At 41.2% G+C, this 17,420-nt stretch overlaps 1 protein-coding gene and 1 long non-coding RNA gene across 5 annotated transcripts in view; one reads left to right on the top strand and one right to left on the bottom strand.

The window, feature by feature from the left end:
* Positions 1–11,601, bottom strand: part of LOC121696756 (cholecystokinin receptor) — a 38,722-nt gene extending 27,121 nt beyond the window's left edge. Inside the window, exon 1 of one of the 4 annotated variants that reach the window (XM_042077850.1) lies at positions 10,881–11,601. In XM_042077850.1, coding sequence (XP_041933784.1) covers positions 10,881–11,073 — 193 coding nt within the window. In that variant the 5' untranslated portion in view covers positions 11,074–11,601. Of the gene's footprint in view, positions 1–1,182; positions 1,221–5,260; positions 5,310–10,880 lie in introns of those variants that run through there. The other 3 variants (XM_042077851.1, XM_042077852.1, XM_042077853.1) reach the window with 3 other exon arrangements.
* On the top strand, positions 73–17,185 carry LOC121696836. The gene is made up of 3 exons (XR_006026325.1): positions 73–175; positions 12,041–12,044; positions 17,166–17,185. It is a non-coding gene; the product is annotated as an uncharacterized LOC121696836 (long non-coding RNA).
* The last annotated feature ends 235 nt before the right edge of the window (positions 17,186–17,420 follow it).

The raw sequence follows: 17,420 nt of genomic DNA, 5'->3' as shown, positions 1-17,420 counted from the left end.
CCCCAGAGTTCGTACATTCACACCCACTTAAAACACTAGGTTGTGAGTTTTAATTACACCGTGTGTGTACATGTTTGTTCAAACAACTCCCGAAGTTACACTAATTAACACTAATGAACACTGAAAAATATGTCTCTGAAAAATTAACACTTAATAACACTGTCAATTTTACTGTGTACCAATGAAGTGTGGAGATACATTGAGCCTCGTAAATGGGTGTAAAACAGTGATTTATTTGCATGGCTAGCCCGATGCCGAAGCACCACTATTGAAAAAGATGTTGGTAGCATCGGCTAACTAGCGCCAGATTTTGGAGTGCAGGGGACAAGTCGAGATGGGCTATGAGACATACGTTCACACTCGGTATCATGTTTCGATACACTTTAGGTCAATATCACACCGGAATTCTCCTTTAAGCATGTCAATTATAAACCCTGAATATTTTGTGATTCATTTTATATTAATCTACAGATAAATACATCATACATTGTTTTTTACAGATGATTATTTTCATAAATTAACTTTTTTTAAATGTGGGCTTAAATGGCACAATGCTACAAAACACACACCATCTACAGCCAACACAACTTCAAATAAAATATATATTTTTAAAAAAAACTCAATTTCTAAATGTAGGCACAATGAAAATTACTTTAATGCTTTATCCACAGTATATTTAGACTCCATATACATAGTTTTGTAAACATACAGTGTTTCCCATACATTGACTTTTTTGTGGCGGCCCACCACAATATCAACATTGACCACCACACAATGATTTTCCAGGTTGTACTAAATTGTGCTTAAATCTGGTTAGCATCATAACCACGCTGCTAATTTGTAAAAAACTGTCATATTCAAGTTAATTCTGCAAACCAACCACCACAAATGGAATTCAATTCTGTGGGAAACACTGACATATCTTACATTTTTAAAGAAAAACATTTTTTTACCATTACCCAGTATATGCTCAATTTAAACTCACCTAATGCAATCAATGAGAAACCTAATGTCTTTTTTACAAACCTTACAGGTCACAAACCTTGACATGTATGAACAATAAATTACTAATGATGAACAAACCATTAACTAATAAGTAACAATGGCTTAAAGGGATATTCCACCATTTGGGGAATTACACTCATTTTCCTCCTCCCCTTGAGTTAAACAATTGATTTTTACCTTTCTCCAGTTCATCAAGCCGTTCTCTGAGTCTGATGATACCTCTTTAAGCTCCAGCCTAGCATAGATCATTGAATCTGATTAGACCATTAGCTTCTCGCCAGCTAGCATCATGTTTAAAAGTGACTACGATTTCCGGTAATTTTCCTATTTAATATAATTTCCTAATTTTCCTATTTTTGACATGGAATAATCAAGGAACACCATGGGCACAGCCAGGGGCGGACTGGGACCAAAAATCGGCCCTGGCATATTTGGTCCAAGTGGCCCTCAAATCGGTCGGGCACACCTAATTAAATACAAAATATTTGCATTACCCTTAAATATGCATATATTTTCAACTGTCATGGAGCACTGAAAGTGATGTAGGCCTCATTGGCTATCACTCTGACTGATCAGAGGTAGCCATGGAGCACATGATCTCCATATTCAAGTAGCCTAGGCTATACAAGCAATTATTAAAGAAGAGTTTCTGCTTGAATTCAAAGTATCATTTCAAATTATTCAATAGGCTACATTTAAAGTATACAATGCTCAACTGACAGCAGCACCAAACAGTTAATGAAGCCTATGTGTAAAGAGCTAAATTAGGCATACCTAGATTGTCGTAGACGTTAATCACTGTAGGACAACTGAGACAACACAAAATAAACAGGGCTGTTGCTGGAAATATTTTATTCCTGTAGGTTATACTACATTGCTGGTACGTATTTTGGAACATTATAGCTACATTAACTAATTGTCTTTGATGTCTTCCAGTATATCATATGTTACTGTATATTAGTTGGCTTGTGCATGAATATGACTTTATGTTTTGTAGTCTACATTTCCGTCAGTCTACAGTCTTTTAGCCCATCTTTACCATGATAACCCTTCCAAGATAGAACACTTTCTACGCTCTACTTTGAGAGACCAACCACCACTCATTCCATTGATGTTGAATTTTGGGCGTCTGACGGAAACTGATCAATCTGACCAACAATTAACATCGAAAGTCTTTTGCTGTCCGGGTTTGCAAATCGTCCCTACCTGCTCCACCACTGAGTTCAAATGTAAATTGCTGCCGCTAGGGGCGCGTCTAGATTTCTAGGCTACCTAGCAAAATGCTAGTCTAATCCGATTCAATGATCTGTGCTAGGCTGGAGCTAAAAGTGGTATAGCCAGACTCAGAGAACGGCTGGATGAACTGGAGAAATTTAAAAATCAATTGTTTAACTCAAGATGAGGTGGGAAATGAGTGTAATTCCCCAAATGGTGGAATATCCCTTTAATAAATGATGGATTGTGTGTAGTTAATATAAAGTGTTACCAACAAATGAAATTGGTATCATCCTGTACAAATGTTAACTACTATGATGTTTAGTATCCTAACTAGTATACACACAGCATACCATTCAAACACGTTGATGCATGTCACTAGTCTAGCATATATGATTACATTGTGCTTATTAATTAAGTATTAAGTAAGTCACTTCAGTATTGTGCCACTAGCTGTTGTTTGTTTCACTGAAATCTAGTGAAGAGTAAGGACAAGGATTGTGGGGTGTTAGTTAAAATGATCCCCTGGGACCATTAGTCCAACAAATCCCAGTATGCAGCTTATCCTTTGAATGCATAGGCCAGGGTTGAAGGTGTCTCATTAATGTTCCCTGATCCTACACTACATACAACACTATCATCACAAATTCATGAAACATGCACCTTGAAGAATGCATAGGATTTACTCTAAAGATGGTTCAGGCTGGATGGACATAGTTCTGTAATCTCTGAAATTGTATGTAAAAATACATGAGAGAGTTGTTGATTGTAATGTTAGACACCGCACATAAAACATTGGCTTATTGGTGGGATTGCAGACGAAATGCCTACTTGTGCAACAACTTTGAAAGAGTTTGAGAGGGGGGGGGGGGGGGTCGATGTCAGCTCATACAAACCACTCTGACACATGTGCTTTCATCAGAATAAAATGTGAATCCAGTGAGCTAAAGCTAGTCTTAGCTGTTTGGTTCTGTATAGGCAAACCCCTTGCTATCAGTAATGTATAACTAAAAAGAGCAAGAAACACCAACTGGCATGACCTAACACAACAAGCAGGAGCTATACAACACAGATGGTTCAAATCCATTTTCACTTTGGATTACATTGTTATACAGCACTGGAAAAAAGTTTTAAAAAAACTAGACTGCATTTCCGGCGGGAACTGCGAAAGTGTGCTTGCCCTGGTCCGGTCAGCAACGTGAGCAGACAGTGGCATACGCTATGCTGAACCTGGCTTGATCCAGGCATTGTAACGGTGCCTTTCAGTGTTGGAGCAGTGGCAATATCCCAAAAGCTCTAGGAGAGGGCTATTCAACTATTGGCTTGCGGGTTGAATGTGATTCGTTGGATTTTACCTTTGGCCTGCCTTCGAATTTAGCTTCTATGACTGAGATCAAATCAATAAAATAAAATGACAGCAGTGATTGGCTGCAAAAATAAATAATGTCACGTGTCTTGCGCCTCTCAAACTGGGCTATCAGGTAACCTACAGAGGAATTGAAATTATGAAATATGACCAAGGCATTAAAAAGCTACTTGTTTGTCAGGATACTTTTTCACTGATTTATTTTAAAAAAATATGAGCTATGAGTGTGAATGTTATATATTCCATCCCACAAATTATGTTTTACTGGTTTATTTGACAAATAATCTATATGGATTTGCTCTATAAAGACCGTATGTCTGTTTGGGATTGTTTTGTGAGCCTGGGGTTGTTTTGAGAGCCTATTGATGTAGCCTATCTCAGAATAAAGGAATACTTCATATTACTCTAAACCACCGTCTGTAAATCAACTGTATACTACTGTCTACATTGCACTATATTTCTTGACCTGTCTCTGTATGTTTCATCACCTTTCTATACTTTGCCTCACATTGCAACACAGCTCAGATCTTTGGTTGCTATGAAGGCCAGTCGTTCTAAATGGATGGTTGCTATGGCCAAAGGCCAGTTCTATCTCTGCCGTTGTCAAGCGGGCATATAGTAGAATTCTGATTAACCTTATCTTATTTAAAACATCTCTATTTTACTTATCCCACTTCCATACAGTGGGTCCCATTAAGAAGTGGCCACTTAATTCGCGTTTACCGTGATTCACACAGCAGCATTAATAAATTAATCTGTCACCATATGCCTATGCTTACGTTTGCAAAGAAAACATTTTAATTTGATCCACATGAAACGTTACATTTCATGTACATGTTGACTGACAATGAGTAGGCTAGTTTTGGTTGTTGGTGGTGTTATTGCATGCCTACAATGCAAGTTCCCTCGCGATTGGAAGCTCCTGTAGACAATAGTAGACGCATTTCAAAACATCGCGTTAGGAGTCCTTGCCAATTCTGATTAACCTTATCTTATTTAAAACATCTCTATTTTACTTATCCCACTTCCATACAGTGGGTCCCATTAAGAAGTGGCCACTTCATTCGCGCTTACCGTGATTCACACAGCAGCATTAATAAATTAATCTGTCACCATATGCCTATGCTTACGTTTGCAAAGAAAACATTTTAATTTGATCCACATGAAACGTTACATTTCATGTACATGTTGACAATGAGTAGGCTAGTTTTGGTTGTTGGTGGTGTTATTGCATGCCTACAATGCAAGTTCCCTCGCGATTGGAAGCTCCTGTAGACAATAGTAGACGCATTTCAAAACATCGCGTTAGGAGTCCTTGCCACTTCTTTTAAGCCGTCACAGACGTAGGTGCTACTTTTAGGGCTAAAGTGCTTCGTGAATTACTGTTAGTAAAAAAAAAAATAGCAGTCCTAAAGTTACACGTGACGAAGTTACGAGTGCAAGCATCTCATATCAAATGACCATGGCATTACGCTAAACAACATAAATCCCAATTAGCAACATAGCACTACATCTCCTCCTCCCTATAGCTAGCCACACAAGAAATTAATGATACTAAATCTCTGCTTAGCATGCTTCTCCGCTTAGCATTCTAATAACAGAAGGGGCACATTTATGTTGACCACTACAACATGACTCATTATGTCTGTAACGTTAACTGTATAAAACACTTACTTTCATAAAGGACGCACACCATCCAGCACATGGAAACCGATATTTTAGGTTCTTGGCCACAAACTCAAAACGTGTCTCTCTGACGCCCTGTTCTAGAATCTTTGCTCTGAAGGCTGTGTTGCTAAGGCAACATCAAATAAACGAAATGATAGTCTTTCAGTATTAAATGTGTACGTGTGATTCCGAATGGATGTGTGTGGTTTGCAATTAGAATAAACAAGAAATAACATTTCCAATAATTTCCCATGATAAATTACATAATATTTGCACCTTCCTTACTTGGGAATCTCACACCGTATTTCAAGTAGGCTACACTAGTGAAATGTAATACAACGTTGCCACCTAGCGTTCAGATAGTTCTAGGCTATTTAACATTAACGTGACATTGATTGTTTATTCTTTCGTCTTTCTTTGTAACAGAGATAGCTGTTTATTATCCCTAGATTTACAGAAACACCTATTCATATTAATACGTAGCCTATGGAGTGCTGCCGACCACTGTTCATTACGGCCCAGAATGCCTTGCATGTCTTTACAACAAAACAACACAGTAAAACCTAAATGCCCGTAAACATATGCATTTGCATACTTGTAACATTTTTAATAATACTCTCCCATCATGATATTTAACAATAATGAAAAATTTAATTTGAATACCGTCAATGTGAAAACAACTCTATAGCTATATATAGCTACTGTTCTCCTTGAGGATTTCATGATTGGGCAAGGTTGCCTGGAGACATTGTGTCTGCTCTGAGACATTGTGATAGAAGGTGAATGGTGTGAGTTACCAAATACCCGTGGGTGGTTTGCCAAATGATGGAAACTTTTGAAATATTTCTTTTTTTTTTTTTTTCCCTATGCACCCTCACACTGGAGTCCCCAGTTCATATACAAAATTTGGTATCGATATTTGACAGTGTTCCTGAGATATGGACGACTTCCTGTTTCGGAGCTTCGCCGCCGATTTCGTTTGGCTGTGACGGGCAAACGCTTTCGAAAATCAAAAATCCTTCCGCTAACATTTGTGAGGCTTGGTCCAAGGATAATGTACGTCAAGTTTCGTGGCGTTCGGACCAAATTTGTGACCTGTGAAAATTTAGTTTCGCTTTCTGTTCAATCCAATATGGCGGACGAACGGCACGCCCACCTGACGTCATCTTCACGACCAACTTACACCGGTACTGACCGGACGTTTTAAAGTTGGAACGGTGTCTCTGTCTCAAAGGGCCTAGGCGCTAGGGCTGACAAAAAATTAGGGAGACGGGAAAAATAATAATAAAACTTAAGAAGAAGAAAAAAAAAAAGAAAAAAAAACGCACAAGACCCAGTAACCCCCCCCCCCCCCCCCTAAGAGACAGAAATATCAGTTTTGGGGGGGTCAGATAATTTTTCTGATATTGTGAAAAATATCATTACAGTTGGCTACAATACAAGTCAACTCCTATTTTCACTGTAGGAATGTAAAGTGATTTCAGCAAACATTTCATGTCACTGTTGAATTAATATAGCCTAATGTTAACCGCGACCGCGAGTGTCCGCGAGACCCAGCTGTGCTCTTACATTATTAAAGGAATTATCCGGAGTAAAATGCACTTTAGTGTGGAGTAACACGCTCTGGAAATTCACAATTTCGTCGTAAAAATGGCGACGAAATTGTGAATTTCCAGAGCGTGTTATTCCACACTCGGCAATCGACTCCTACGGACTTTCCCCTAAAGACGCCAGCTGCAGCAGCAACATTTCCGGAAAGGTACTGGCTTGATGAAATTCATTCTGGACTCTCTATCCGACCACATAAAGACCTCGGGATACTTCGGTTTGGCTTTAGGGACCCTCTACTCACTACCACGTAAGTGTAATGTTGTTTGGAACTGTAGAAGAGGTATAAAAATAGCATTTTGTAGCGGCGAAATGACTGGCCCTGGTCACTTCCAGGCTAACGAGTTTTGACTAAAAACGGTAAAATTGAACTTTCTCAAAACACATCCGAATGACATGATTTTGATGTCAACTCAACACCCAATCATCTGTAAATTGATCTAAAGTGCATTTTACTTTAGATAATTCCTTTAAGGCTCTTATATGCATGTTGCTGCTGAGAGCTTTGCCTGTCTAACGAATGTTATCTCCGCGATTTAAGATTGTTTGTGTAATGTAGGCCTATAGGCACGGCACGCCCTTTAATTTCCCTATTTTTACAATCGGCTAGCCTAACAAACGCATTTAATTTAAAAAAGCAACCTGGTCAATCGCTAACAACTAAGTGCACCTAGGCCTACAACTCTACACATCCAAAAGGGCAGAAGGTTCCAGTAGGCTTTCATAACTTTTTTTTACCGTTTAGTCTGTGCAACGGCGCAGCCTACGACTGTGAGATTGGTGACAGCTGTTGTCGCGGTAAACTTAAGCTCCTGTCTCTAAATAGTGTAGACTAGGCCTACTTGCTATGTTGCTTGATTTTCTGTAATAAATGCAGCCTGTAGCCTAGGACCTAGGTTACTTCAGCAAACCCAGACAGTGGCTTCAGTTTCACTTTTAAAACGCAACAGTGTAGCGTGATAGGGAAAGTGCCTGTTGCGGGCTATTTAATTTACAGCATAGGCATGACGAGCTCCCTTTGTGAGCGCACCAGACCAGCAGCATCTTTAGTAGCACCCCCTCCTTGTGAGTCAGGTAAACTGTGGGGAGTGAAATGGAGAAGACAGAAGATAGGACTTCCTAATGACCATTAATCACTGAAAAGTCCCTATCTGGCCATTAACATGTGAGGAATTTTCTAAACCAATTAACTGCTTTCAGCTCACTGATATTTATGAGCAGACACTCAAGGACCATGGAAGAATGATGTGTCAACTTGTTTACTGTTGTTTAATTAGTTTTTTTTTTCTGGTTTATTTTCTGGCAGTGCTCACTGAGACCCGGTGATTTCAGCCCGAGTCCTGGCTGGTCCGGTCGCCATGGCCGGCAGCAGCGGAGACGGGCAGTGATTGACACCTCCTCAGCGGCTGCCGCAGCTAGAGCATATGCTAAATGGAGCGTGATGGGCGCCCCTGGTGATGGGGAGATGGCCTGTGAGTGGCAAATCGATAACCATCTCTTTGCGGGGTCTACTCTTAAATGCTGATCCAACAATCTGAGAAAAGGCCAGTTCCTGACTCGTGATGATATTGGGTTTGGAGAACACTGGCGGTGGCGGACGAATATCTATAGGCGTGCAAGGTCAAAACAACGTTCTGCCTCCTACATGCAGATACAATATACTACGCCCCATAACTTCAAGGTTTAGGGGGATTGACCATTTATTTATGTGGACACTGCCTTTATCAGTTGATTTATGTGATTTTATTCTAGGACCTTGATCTCGCTAACACCTTCCTCTACCAGGGAAAAGGTAAGACGGGGGAGGAACATATAGAGTGCCCTGTGGGGGAAGGAACTATTAGCTTTCAAAATTAAATTGACTTCCTACCTAATGCACTAACACGACTGCAGTGTAAGAGCTCCCACAACATTAGTGTATAATCTCAGGCACCAATACAAATCACTTAAGTGAACTCAGGTAAACAAAGTGTGTTGGATCTATATGGTATGCGAGCAAATGCAGCTTCACATCCAGAAGACACAAAGTGGATGGATGAGTATAGCATGGAGAGGAGAAAATGACGCCGTAAACAGAAGTGATTTAACAACGTGAGGGAAAAGCTAACAGATATGAATAAAACAGCCATGTTTTACTCAGATAGGAGACAGTCATGCTTAAAGTTGCAGTCAGCGATTGTGCATGACGTTGCATCTGTTTATGGTTATGTTTATATTTAAATTTATTAGCAGACGCTTTTGTTCAAAATAAGGTACATTATATTTTAATCAAACAAAACACACCAGAGAGGTAACTCACCCCTCCCTTCAGTATTCCCATCCCATTGCATCTCCACCACACAGTGTTTCGTTTTTGTTTGGCTGCCTAAACTGTTTATTATTATTATTATTATTATTATTATTATTATTATTATTTCCAGTGTACTCACAGGAGATGTTTGCTGAATGTGACAAAAAAATGTTATGGGCTTGAAATCGATCGCTGACTTCACCTTTAAGAATGGAAGGCTAGTACCTCCTGAAGAAAGGAAGGGGATGCTATTCTTCCATCTGATCAGGTTGTCTGTGGTATGTACACCCACCCACACGCACGCACACGCACACACACACACACACACACACACGCACACGCACACACACACACCTTACCAAATGCTCACACTTGCACACAAAGAATAACACACTTGCACACAGAATCTCACACATGTCTGCACACGAACACACACACACACACACACACACACACACACATCTATCACATGTATTCCTATATTTAGACTAGGCCTCCCGGACTTTTCTGCTTTGTCCAGTTCACTGACTGTACTTTGACAAGCAACAGTGCCAGGGGATAATGACTTAAAATAACATGGTACATGGCCTCCTCTGAGCTGATGCTCCATGTAATCTCAATACATTTATGCACTTGGCCTCAAATCCCACCAGTGAAGTAAACATGCCTTTGTTGACTCAACTTAAATGCCATTTGTGCCTTTCCAGTAATAATTTTCTGGCATTTTCAATCATATGGGCATGCCACAGATGGCTTTGAGGGGAATCCTCTATGTCACATTTAATGAGCTTTCCAAAGAATGAGCAGACATATCCTGCAAGGGTCAAAATAATTGGGTGGTCACACTCCTCCTCGCAGCAAAAGCAGAGCAAAATGTTTTGTCACATTGCAATGGGATTGGTATTTTATTTCCAGAATATAGGTCTATATGCTAGATCTCACCATCATCAGAGCCCATTTTAAGACACTACAGTGCTTTGCGACAGGTCATTGATATCTATTAGGAAGGCTGAAGTGTGCAGTAATAGAACCATATAGCACAATAACTTGCCATCAGTGCTCTCCTAATTGACAGCAGATGGAGTAAACTGAATTTAGGTTCAAAGTGATTTGTTTCTTTTCGACTCAACTGCACAATGGATAATGATGTCTAATATTGGATCAGATAGATCAACGTTTCATTTATTTTGTCAGGTAAATAAGTCTGTATCACTGAAATGTCTTAATGGTTTCCCACATTTGCCTTAGTGTGAGCTGTGTGTGTGTGTGTGCCTGAGAGAGTGAGAGAGAGAGAGAGAGAGAGATCAACTCCAAAGCAAAAATCATGGGCAAACAATAAAATGGTTTGAATGAAACCATGGATAACATCTGCATCTGAGTAGATGGGTGACCTTTAAGAATGATTTTCTATGGCAGGCCAGTATTCTCTATTGACTCAAAATTATCATAGCTCAGCAATCCACATTCAAGCTGACAGCAGAGTCTTAACTACTTTGTAAGTAAATGCTTCAGTATTAAGTATAAAACCAGCAGTTCCGCATCAACATTACGCATCATATAACTTGAGTGACACTTCAGGGTACACAGCATGACAGATGAGAGGCGTAGCACTGGCCTTCCTATTGAATTTAAAAACAAACCGCACGCGCTACACGACTTCTGGAAAAGCGAATGCCAATGTTCCTTTTTGTAAAGAATAAAGTGAAATGAAAGCCAAATGCCCATTACCTTTCTGACGCGGTTGTGCTGCTTTGGGAGCCAAGGAAGCGTCCCCACAGGTGGTTGCATTGTCACCGACATCCACACTGACGTTCGCAGACCCGTTCAGAGACTTATCGTTTTGCTCCCACAAACATCCAAACAGCGCGAAAGTCTCGTTTTGCTTTGGTGTGTCCATTTCGCCGTGACCAGTTTGTAACATGGAAAAATGTTACACCTCGAACCTATTACTGAAACGCGTCCTGATGAACGTATCCCATTCGCTCACTTTTGGTCCATCACTGGGCTATTTTAATAACGCCATCACCTTCAGAAACTCTTGGATTTCTTGCAGATTGGGATGAATACTAAAATTATGTGGAAGTGCTAAAGAGTAAACAATATGTCTAAAGAAAGTCAGACCACATAAAAAGTATGTTGCGTTTTATGCCTAAAGCCACTCAAACCAGAAAGATACCTCAGATTTTACGCGCCTAGTGTGCGGCTGGTGACTCTTGGGGTAGTCAAATATGTGGGAGAACTGGGAGGCAGGATGATGAGGATTGGAGGGTCTGCTGAGATGCTCTGAAGAGGGAGGGATGACTTCGGAGGACTCCCCTACCCATCGCCAACAGAGAAAGTTATGAATGGTGTGTGGTGTGCCCGTGTGAGGAGCGTCGTAGTAATGCCCTCTAGTGGAGGAAAATAAAAGTTATACATACCGGTAGTGTACACTGCTCAAAAAATTAAGGGAACACTTACAGTTTTCCACAATTGTTAAAACATATTTTTTGAAACCTTCCACCCTTTTCTACATTCTCAAACTACATTCACAGAATGTCTGACAGTTCTTGCAAAATAAAACACTCGCCTTAAAAGTTTTACTTGTGCTCAGATCCAGAACAGTGTCAGAGTACCGATCCAGTGTATGATTGAAGTGTTCCCTTAATTTTTTTGAGCAGTATATTATGTATGTGGAGTAGCTCATTCAAGGTGTTCAGGGTAAGAAACGACTTTCAGGTCAAGCACATATTGAGACAAATTCTACCTCTAACAAATCTCACTGAGCCGATGCTATTGTAACCCAACCACGAGTAGCCTGTCAATTGTTTTACAACATTCATGTCATGTCTGACCATGGCAAAGCTGGCAGCTTTTTCATGAAAGAGAGGAAGGAGTGAGTATAGCAGGTGGGTCAGACAGTTCTGGCTGAAGTGAAGCATCAGTTTGATTGCATGCTCAGCCCACTTTTCCTGTGTTATTTCCCATGCTAAGTTCACCACAGGTATTGGTTTAGTTAACTTTTGGCACTAAGATGGCCTTTGGTTGACAAGTAACAGCTGGAGTTATAGTGTATACTTCTCTGGAAGACAAAGCATTTTTACGCTTTTTGAGCTGGCTGAATGTATATTTGCTCTCTAGCACCTTGTACCTTCTAATGTTATTCCCGAACAGATTCACAAATACACACCCCAGGTGGGGACACAATTAGCCTAGGGATGCCTTTGTTTGCCTAGATTTAGCTTGATAATTGGAACCCAGCTAATGGTTCTACATTGGCTAATGCTAACGCCAACACTGGCATAACATTTGGTCAATGAGTTGTGTCCCTATTTAGGGCTTGATCTCTGCTCATGTGGTCATGAGCCCATCTCCCTATCCTCCCTCACATCTGCGGCCCTCCAACTGCCCCTCTGACTGCCTACCCCCCATCTACTCAAGGATGCTAATGTACTTGACACAGTTGCCCCCTTCCTCCTGCTGCTGATAAACACCATCCTCACCTCTGGTTGTGTCCTGGCTGCCTTCAAGCATGCTGTGGTGCAACCATTACTAAAAAAGCCCAACCTCGACCCGCCATCCTCTCAAACTTCGACCCCGCCATCCTCTCAAATTTCAGGCCTATCTCCAAGCTACCGTTCCTATCCAAAGTCCTTGAGCGAGAGGTTTATGTCCAGCTGCAATCCTTCCTATCCAAAAATAACATTTATGAGAAGTTCCAGTCTGGCTTTAGAACAGCCCACAGCACAGAAACTGCGCTCCTGAGAGTCCTCAATGACCTGCTCCTAGCCACTGACTCGAGCTGCCATGCCAACTGCAGACTAACTGGGCCTCTGACATCCTTCCATTCATCTGTGAACGGTGCACTTCACTGTCTGGTCGAGGGGATCTCTCAGGACAGCTGGACCTAGGCCAGCTACTCTGCGAAAGATCTGCAATGGCCGCCGAGCTGTTGCTGACCTGCGAACTGCCATGCCAACTGCAGACTAACGTTAGCGGTGAGGAGCTGCAGTCTCACGGAGTAACGTTAACAGACGGTCACTGTTAGAAGTCCACCGAGTTGCGGATCTACACGATCGCCCACTACTTCTTCCAGTGATCTCCAGACTGCAGTCTACAAGGCCTAATGTTAACGTGATCTCCAGACTGCCAGTGAATTCACCGGGTTGATCATTTGCTAACGTTAAAGAACTTTGTTGGCATTGCATCGGTTGTGAAGACACTCTGTGCAGTTTTCACGGATCATCATTAGCCTTGGACATTTTCAGCTGTTTTTGGAAATTGGACTAATTTTAACATCACCTTTCCCCCTTTTTAAATATATTTTCTTTTTTTTCCCACTTTTTATTTGTTTATTTGTTTTGTTGTCTGTCTTGTATGTCTGGTGTCACGGGTACGCTGGCGACTACGCCGCTCCATCCAACATTTTTTGTATTTGTTATTTTTTAAATGTATTTGTCATGTCTTGATGTCATGGGCACGCTGGCGACTACGCCGCTCCATCCGGCATCGTTTGTCTTGCTTGTTATGTGTCTTGTTTGTTGGAGCGATTTGGGTTGCACTATGTGCATGTTAAATGCGCTTTATAAATAAAACTGACTTGACTTGACTTGACTTGACTCAGGTAGCCCTGTGATTCTGGTGCTCTTAGATCTAACAGCAGCCTTTGACACGGTGGATCACAGGATCCTGCTAGCTCAGCTCGAGCATCATGTGGGCATCAACGACTCAGCCCTGGATTTCTTCCGGTCCTACCTGGCCGATAGGAGCTTCTCTGTCCAGACTCTATCTCCTCTCCTGCCCCCCTCACCTGCGGGGTCCCTCAAGGCTCTATTCTGGGTCCCATCCTCTTTTTACTGTACATTTTACCCCTAGGGGATATCCTGGCAAAACATAACATCTCCTTCCACTGCTTTGCAGATGACGTCCAGCTGTATATCCGCCTTAAGGCTGATGGGCAGGCTGCACTCCATCTACTGCGTGACTCTCTTGCTGACATCAAGGCATGGATGGGTGCAAACTTCCTCAACCTTAAGCCAAGGCAAGCCTGATGCTTTTTCTCTACGAAACTCCCTCTGTTCTGAAGCTCTTTTCCTTTTCTTTGCATCTTCCGTCAAGGGTTTTCGCTGCTTCTTTGCCATTATACACACGTTTGCAACAATCGCTAGCGTTTCGGTAGCCTGCCTCTGTGCTGTGGATGCAGGATGTAAACTGATCCTGCTTCGGTCGGTGGGTACGATACACTGAACTTGCAAGCGGGATATTCTTCCTACAGGCAGTAGGGGCGAGCGAGAGAGTCTTCATTCGCCCTGTAATGAGTCATTTAACCATAAACCGACTTACAAAGATGAGTAATTAACACAAAAACGCCCGACTCCTCACCTGCACTAAAAAACGCGAACATATCACCCCAGTTCTGGCTTCACTCCACTGGCTCCCCATCCGCTACCGCATCAATTTCAAACTCCTCTTGTCTGTGTACAAATCTCTCCATGGTCTGGCCCCCACCTACCTGTCTGATCTTCTCCACCACCATTCCCCTTCCAGAGCTCTACAGTACGGTCAGCCAACTGCGGCTGGAAGAACCCAGGGCCAGGCTGAAAACTAGGGGGGACAGAGCCTTTTCAGTGGCAGCCCCTAGACTCTGGAACTGCCTCCCCCTCCACATCCGTTCAGCTCAGTCTCTGAATGTTTTTCTGAATGTCTGAAAGTCCCTTTTAAAGACCCACCTCTTTTCACTTTGGCTAGTGTCTCCCTTTATGCCCCAGTGTTTAGTTTTAAATGTTCCTTTTTCTGCATTTCTTAATTTATTTTAACTGTAGCCCTTTTTGTTTTTGTGCCTTCCTGTATTTATTTATTGCACTTTACTGTGAAGCACTTTGGTGCGGCTAAGCCATCTGTAAATGTGCTATATAAATAAAATCGACATTGACATTGACATTGACATTTTAGAAATAAACTGTCTTTTGAAAATTATTAAGTGATTCTTCCAAAAGTTTTAAAAAATATTTATGTTATGCATACATAAATAATTAACTTCTCAGATGAGGATTCATTTGGGGAGTCATGTCATTCTGACCATTTTAAGCCTGTTTAAGCCCTTTAAAGCTGTATAAAAGGCATGTAAGATTATTTTCATGGGTTATCTTGGACATATTATTTGTTAACCATCTATATTTGTTAACCATATCAAATGTAAAACTAGAAATGTAATGCCAGAGGAATTACAATAGTGGATGGAAAGCTGCTGGCTTAATGTTGGAGGGGAGATTCCTGGAAAAAAAAATCATTGAATCACTTAATCTTTGAGTTCATACAAACCCTCGTACCAAAAAACCTTGTGTGTCAAGGCGTTGAGATATAACACTCAAGGTGTTTGACATTGACATTTGACCTTTGACCTCCAACATCAATTCACTTCATCTTTGAGTCCATACAAACGCTCATACCAAATTTCAGGCATGTGTGTGAAGGCATTCTTAAGATATCGCAATCAGAGTATTCATGGACTTGACCTTTGACCTCCAACATCAACTCACTTCATCTTTGAGTCCATACAAACACTTGTACCAAATTTGAAGCATATGCGTCAAGCTGTTCTGGAGATATAATGCGCAAATCATGAGATATGGCTGTGACTTTTATTTTGACACACGGGAAACACTTAAACAGGATGTGTAGTTTTGGGGAGCGCCACATTGTATGCATTAGAAGCTGAAATTCACAGGTGACACCTGTGCCAAAGAGTATAGAAGTAACAAGAGGCGAAACTCAAAAGAACGTCCCATTGCAACAAACGCACCCATAACCGAGCTGCAGCTCCGCCATCTTGGACTGAACGCAACACAACTATCATAGAACTTAATGATATCGGTCCAGATTAAAAGGTTTCTACACTGAATAATTGCCTCATCGTCTCGTTCTGCGCCTGAATACTGTGTTTGTCAGATTAGAGAAGCAAACCAAAAAGTCCAGTCTTAACCTATAGAGCTTACGTCCTCATGTCATTGAACTGAAAGGAGAGACACAACAGCCTCATATTACAAAAGGCATGCAGTGAGTGCAGACTCAAAACTCGTTTTCTCTTTATAAATTATTTTCCGCTATTAGCCTATGTATCTACATGTCATTTTGATAGTAGCCTATGCATGTTGCACTTCATGTAAATTTCAAATATTTTCTTGCTAATTGAGATGTGGGGCATACTAACTCATGAAATGGCAACAGATCTTCAAATATTGTATGTAATATTTTATGTGTGCGAGGCTGCTGCTAGAAAATTTGGGCCCTATGACAGACAATAATTCTGATTCTCAATTCCAATTCCATAATATATTAGGAGCTTTCCGGGGGCCCCCTGTCAGTGCTGGGCCCTTAGAGTCAGCACCCCCCCCCAAAAAAAAGCTCTAGGTGTCCTTAGGTGTCCTTAGAGATTCCCTAGGCATAGTTGTAGCTCAGACAATTGACTTTCTAAAAACATTCTTATTTTGGAAGTAGGTTGTTGCTTTGATGTTTTTTTCTGAGAAAATGTTAAAATACCAGCCATTAACAAATAAATGCTTTAGCAGTGTGTGGTTACAGCACAAAACTGATTAACTGATTATCCTAATTTATGGTAGTCAAGGACATGTTCACAGACTCTGCATCAGAGGCTTGCAAATTGCTGGACTGAGTAAAAAGACCTCTAAGAAATCTGCATCAGTGGTTGTTACTATTAGCACAAGATGTTTGTATTGTCAGGTGAAACATCAAATTCTTTGCAAATATTTGGATGCTGTGTTGTTTTAATCGGCATTGGTCATTCCAAAAAATCAAGTGTGTGTGTGTAAGTGTGTGTGTGTGTGTGTGTGTGTGTGTGTGTGTGTGTGTGTGTGTGTGTGTGTGTGTCTGTGTGTGTCTGTGTGTTAGGCTTTAAAAGTATTTGGTTAGGTGGTGCATTTCCACGACCAGTGGGTAGAACAGTCTGTATAAACACAGACTCCTCTAGGTCCCGGGTAGCTGCCACTGTCTGTCTACTTGTATCCATCAGTTCAGTATCCAAATGATAGCTCAGACATACAGTCTCCTAGTCTTACACCTGAATGAGTACACACACACACACACACACACACACACACACACACACACACACACACACACGCACACACACACACAATCAAATAGTTTGTCCATTTGTTGTCCACTTCAGTCTCTCTATCAAGACCATAAAAAAGGAACACGTGTGAAGTCATGGGGTACTATTATTTTCCACTCATAATCTAATAATTAACACTTTGTTCCTACATGAAA

The sequence above is a fragment of the Alosa sapidissima genome, chromosome 2, assembly GCF_018492685.1.
Source record: "Alosa sapidissima isolate fAloSap1 chromosome 2, fAloSap1.pri, whole genome shotgun sequence".
Taxonomy (NCBI): domain Eukaryota; kingdom Metazoa; phylum Chordata; class Actinopteri; order Clupeiformes; family Clupeidae; genus Alosa; species Alosa sapidissima.
The sequence above is the reverse complement of the archived record's forward strand: the minus strand, read 5'-3'. Positions and strand labels throughout refer to the sequence as shown.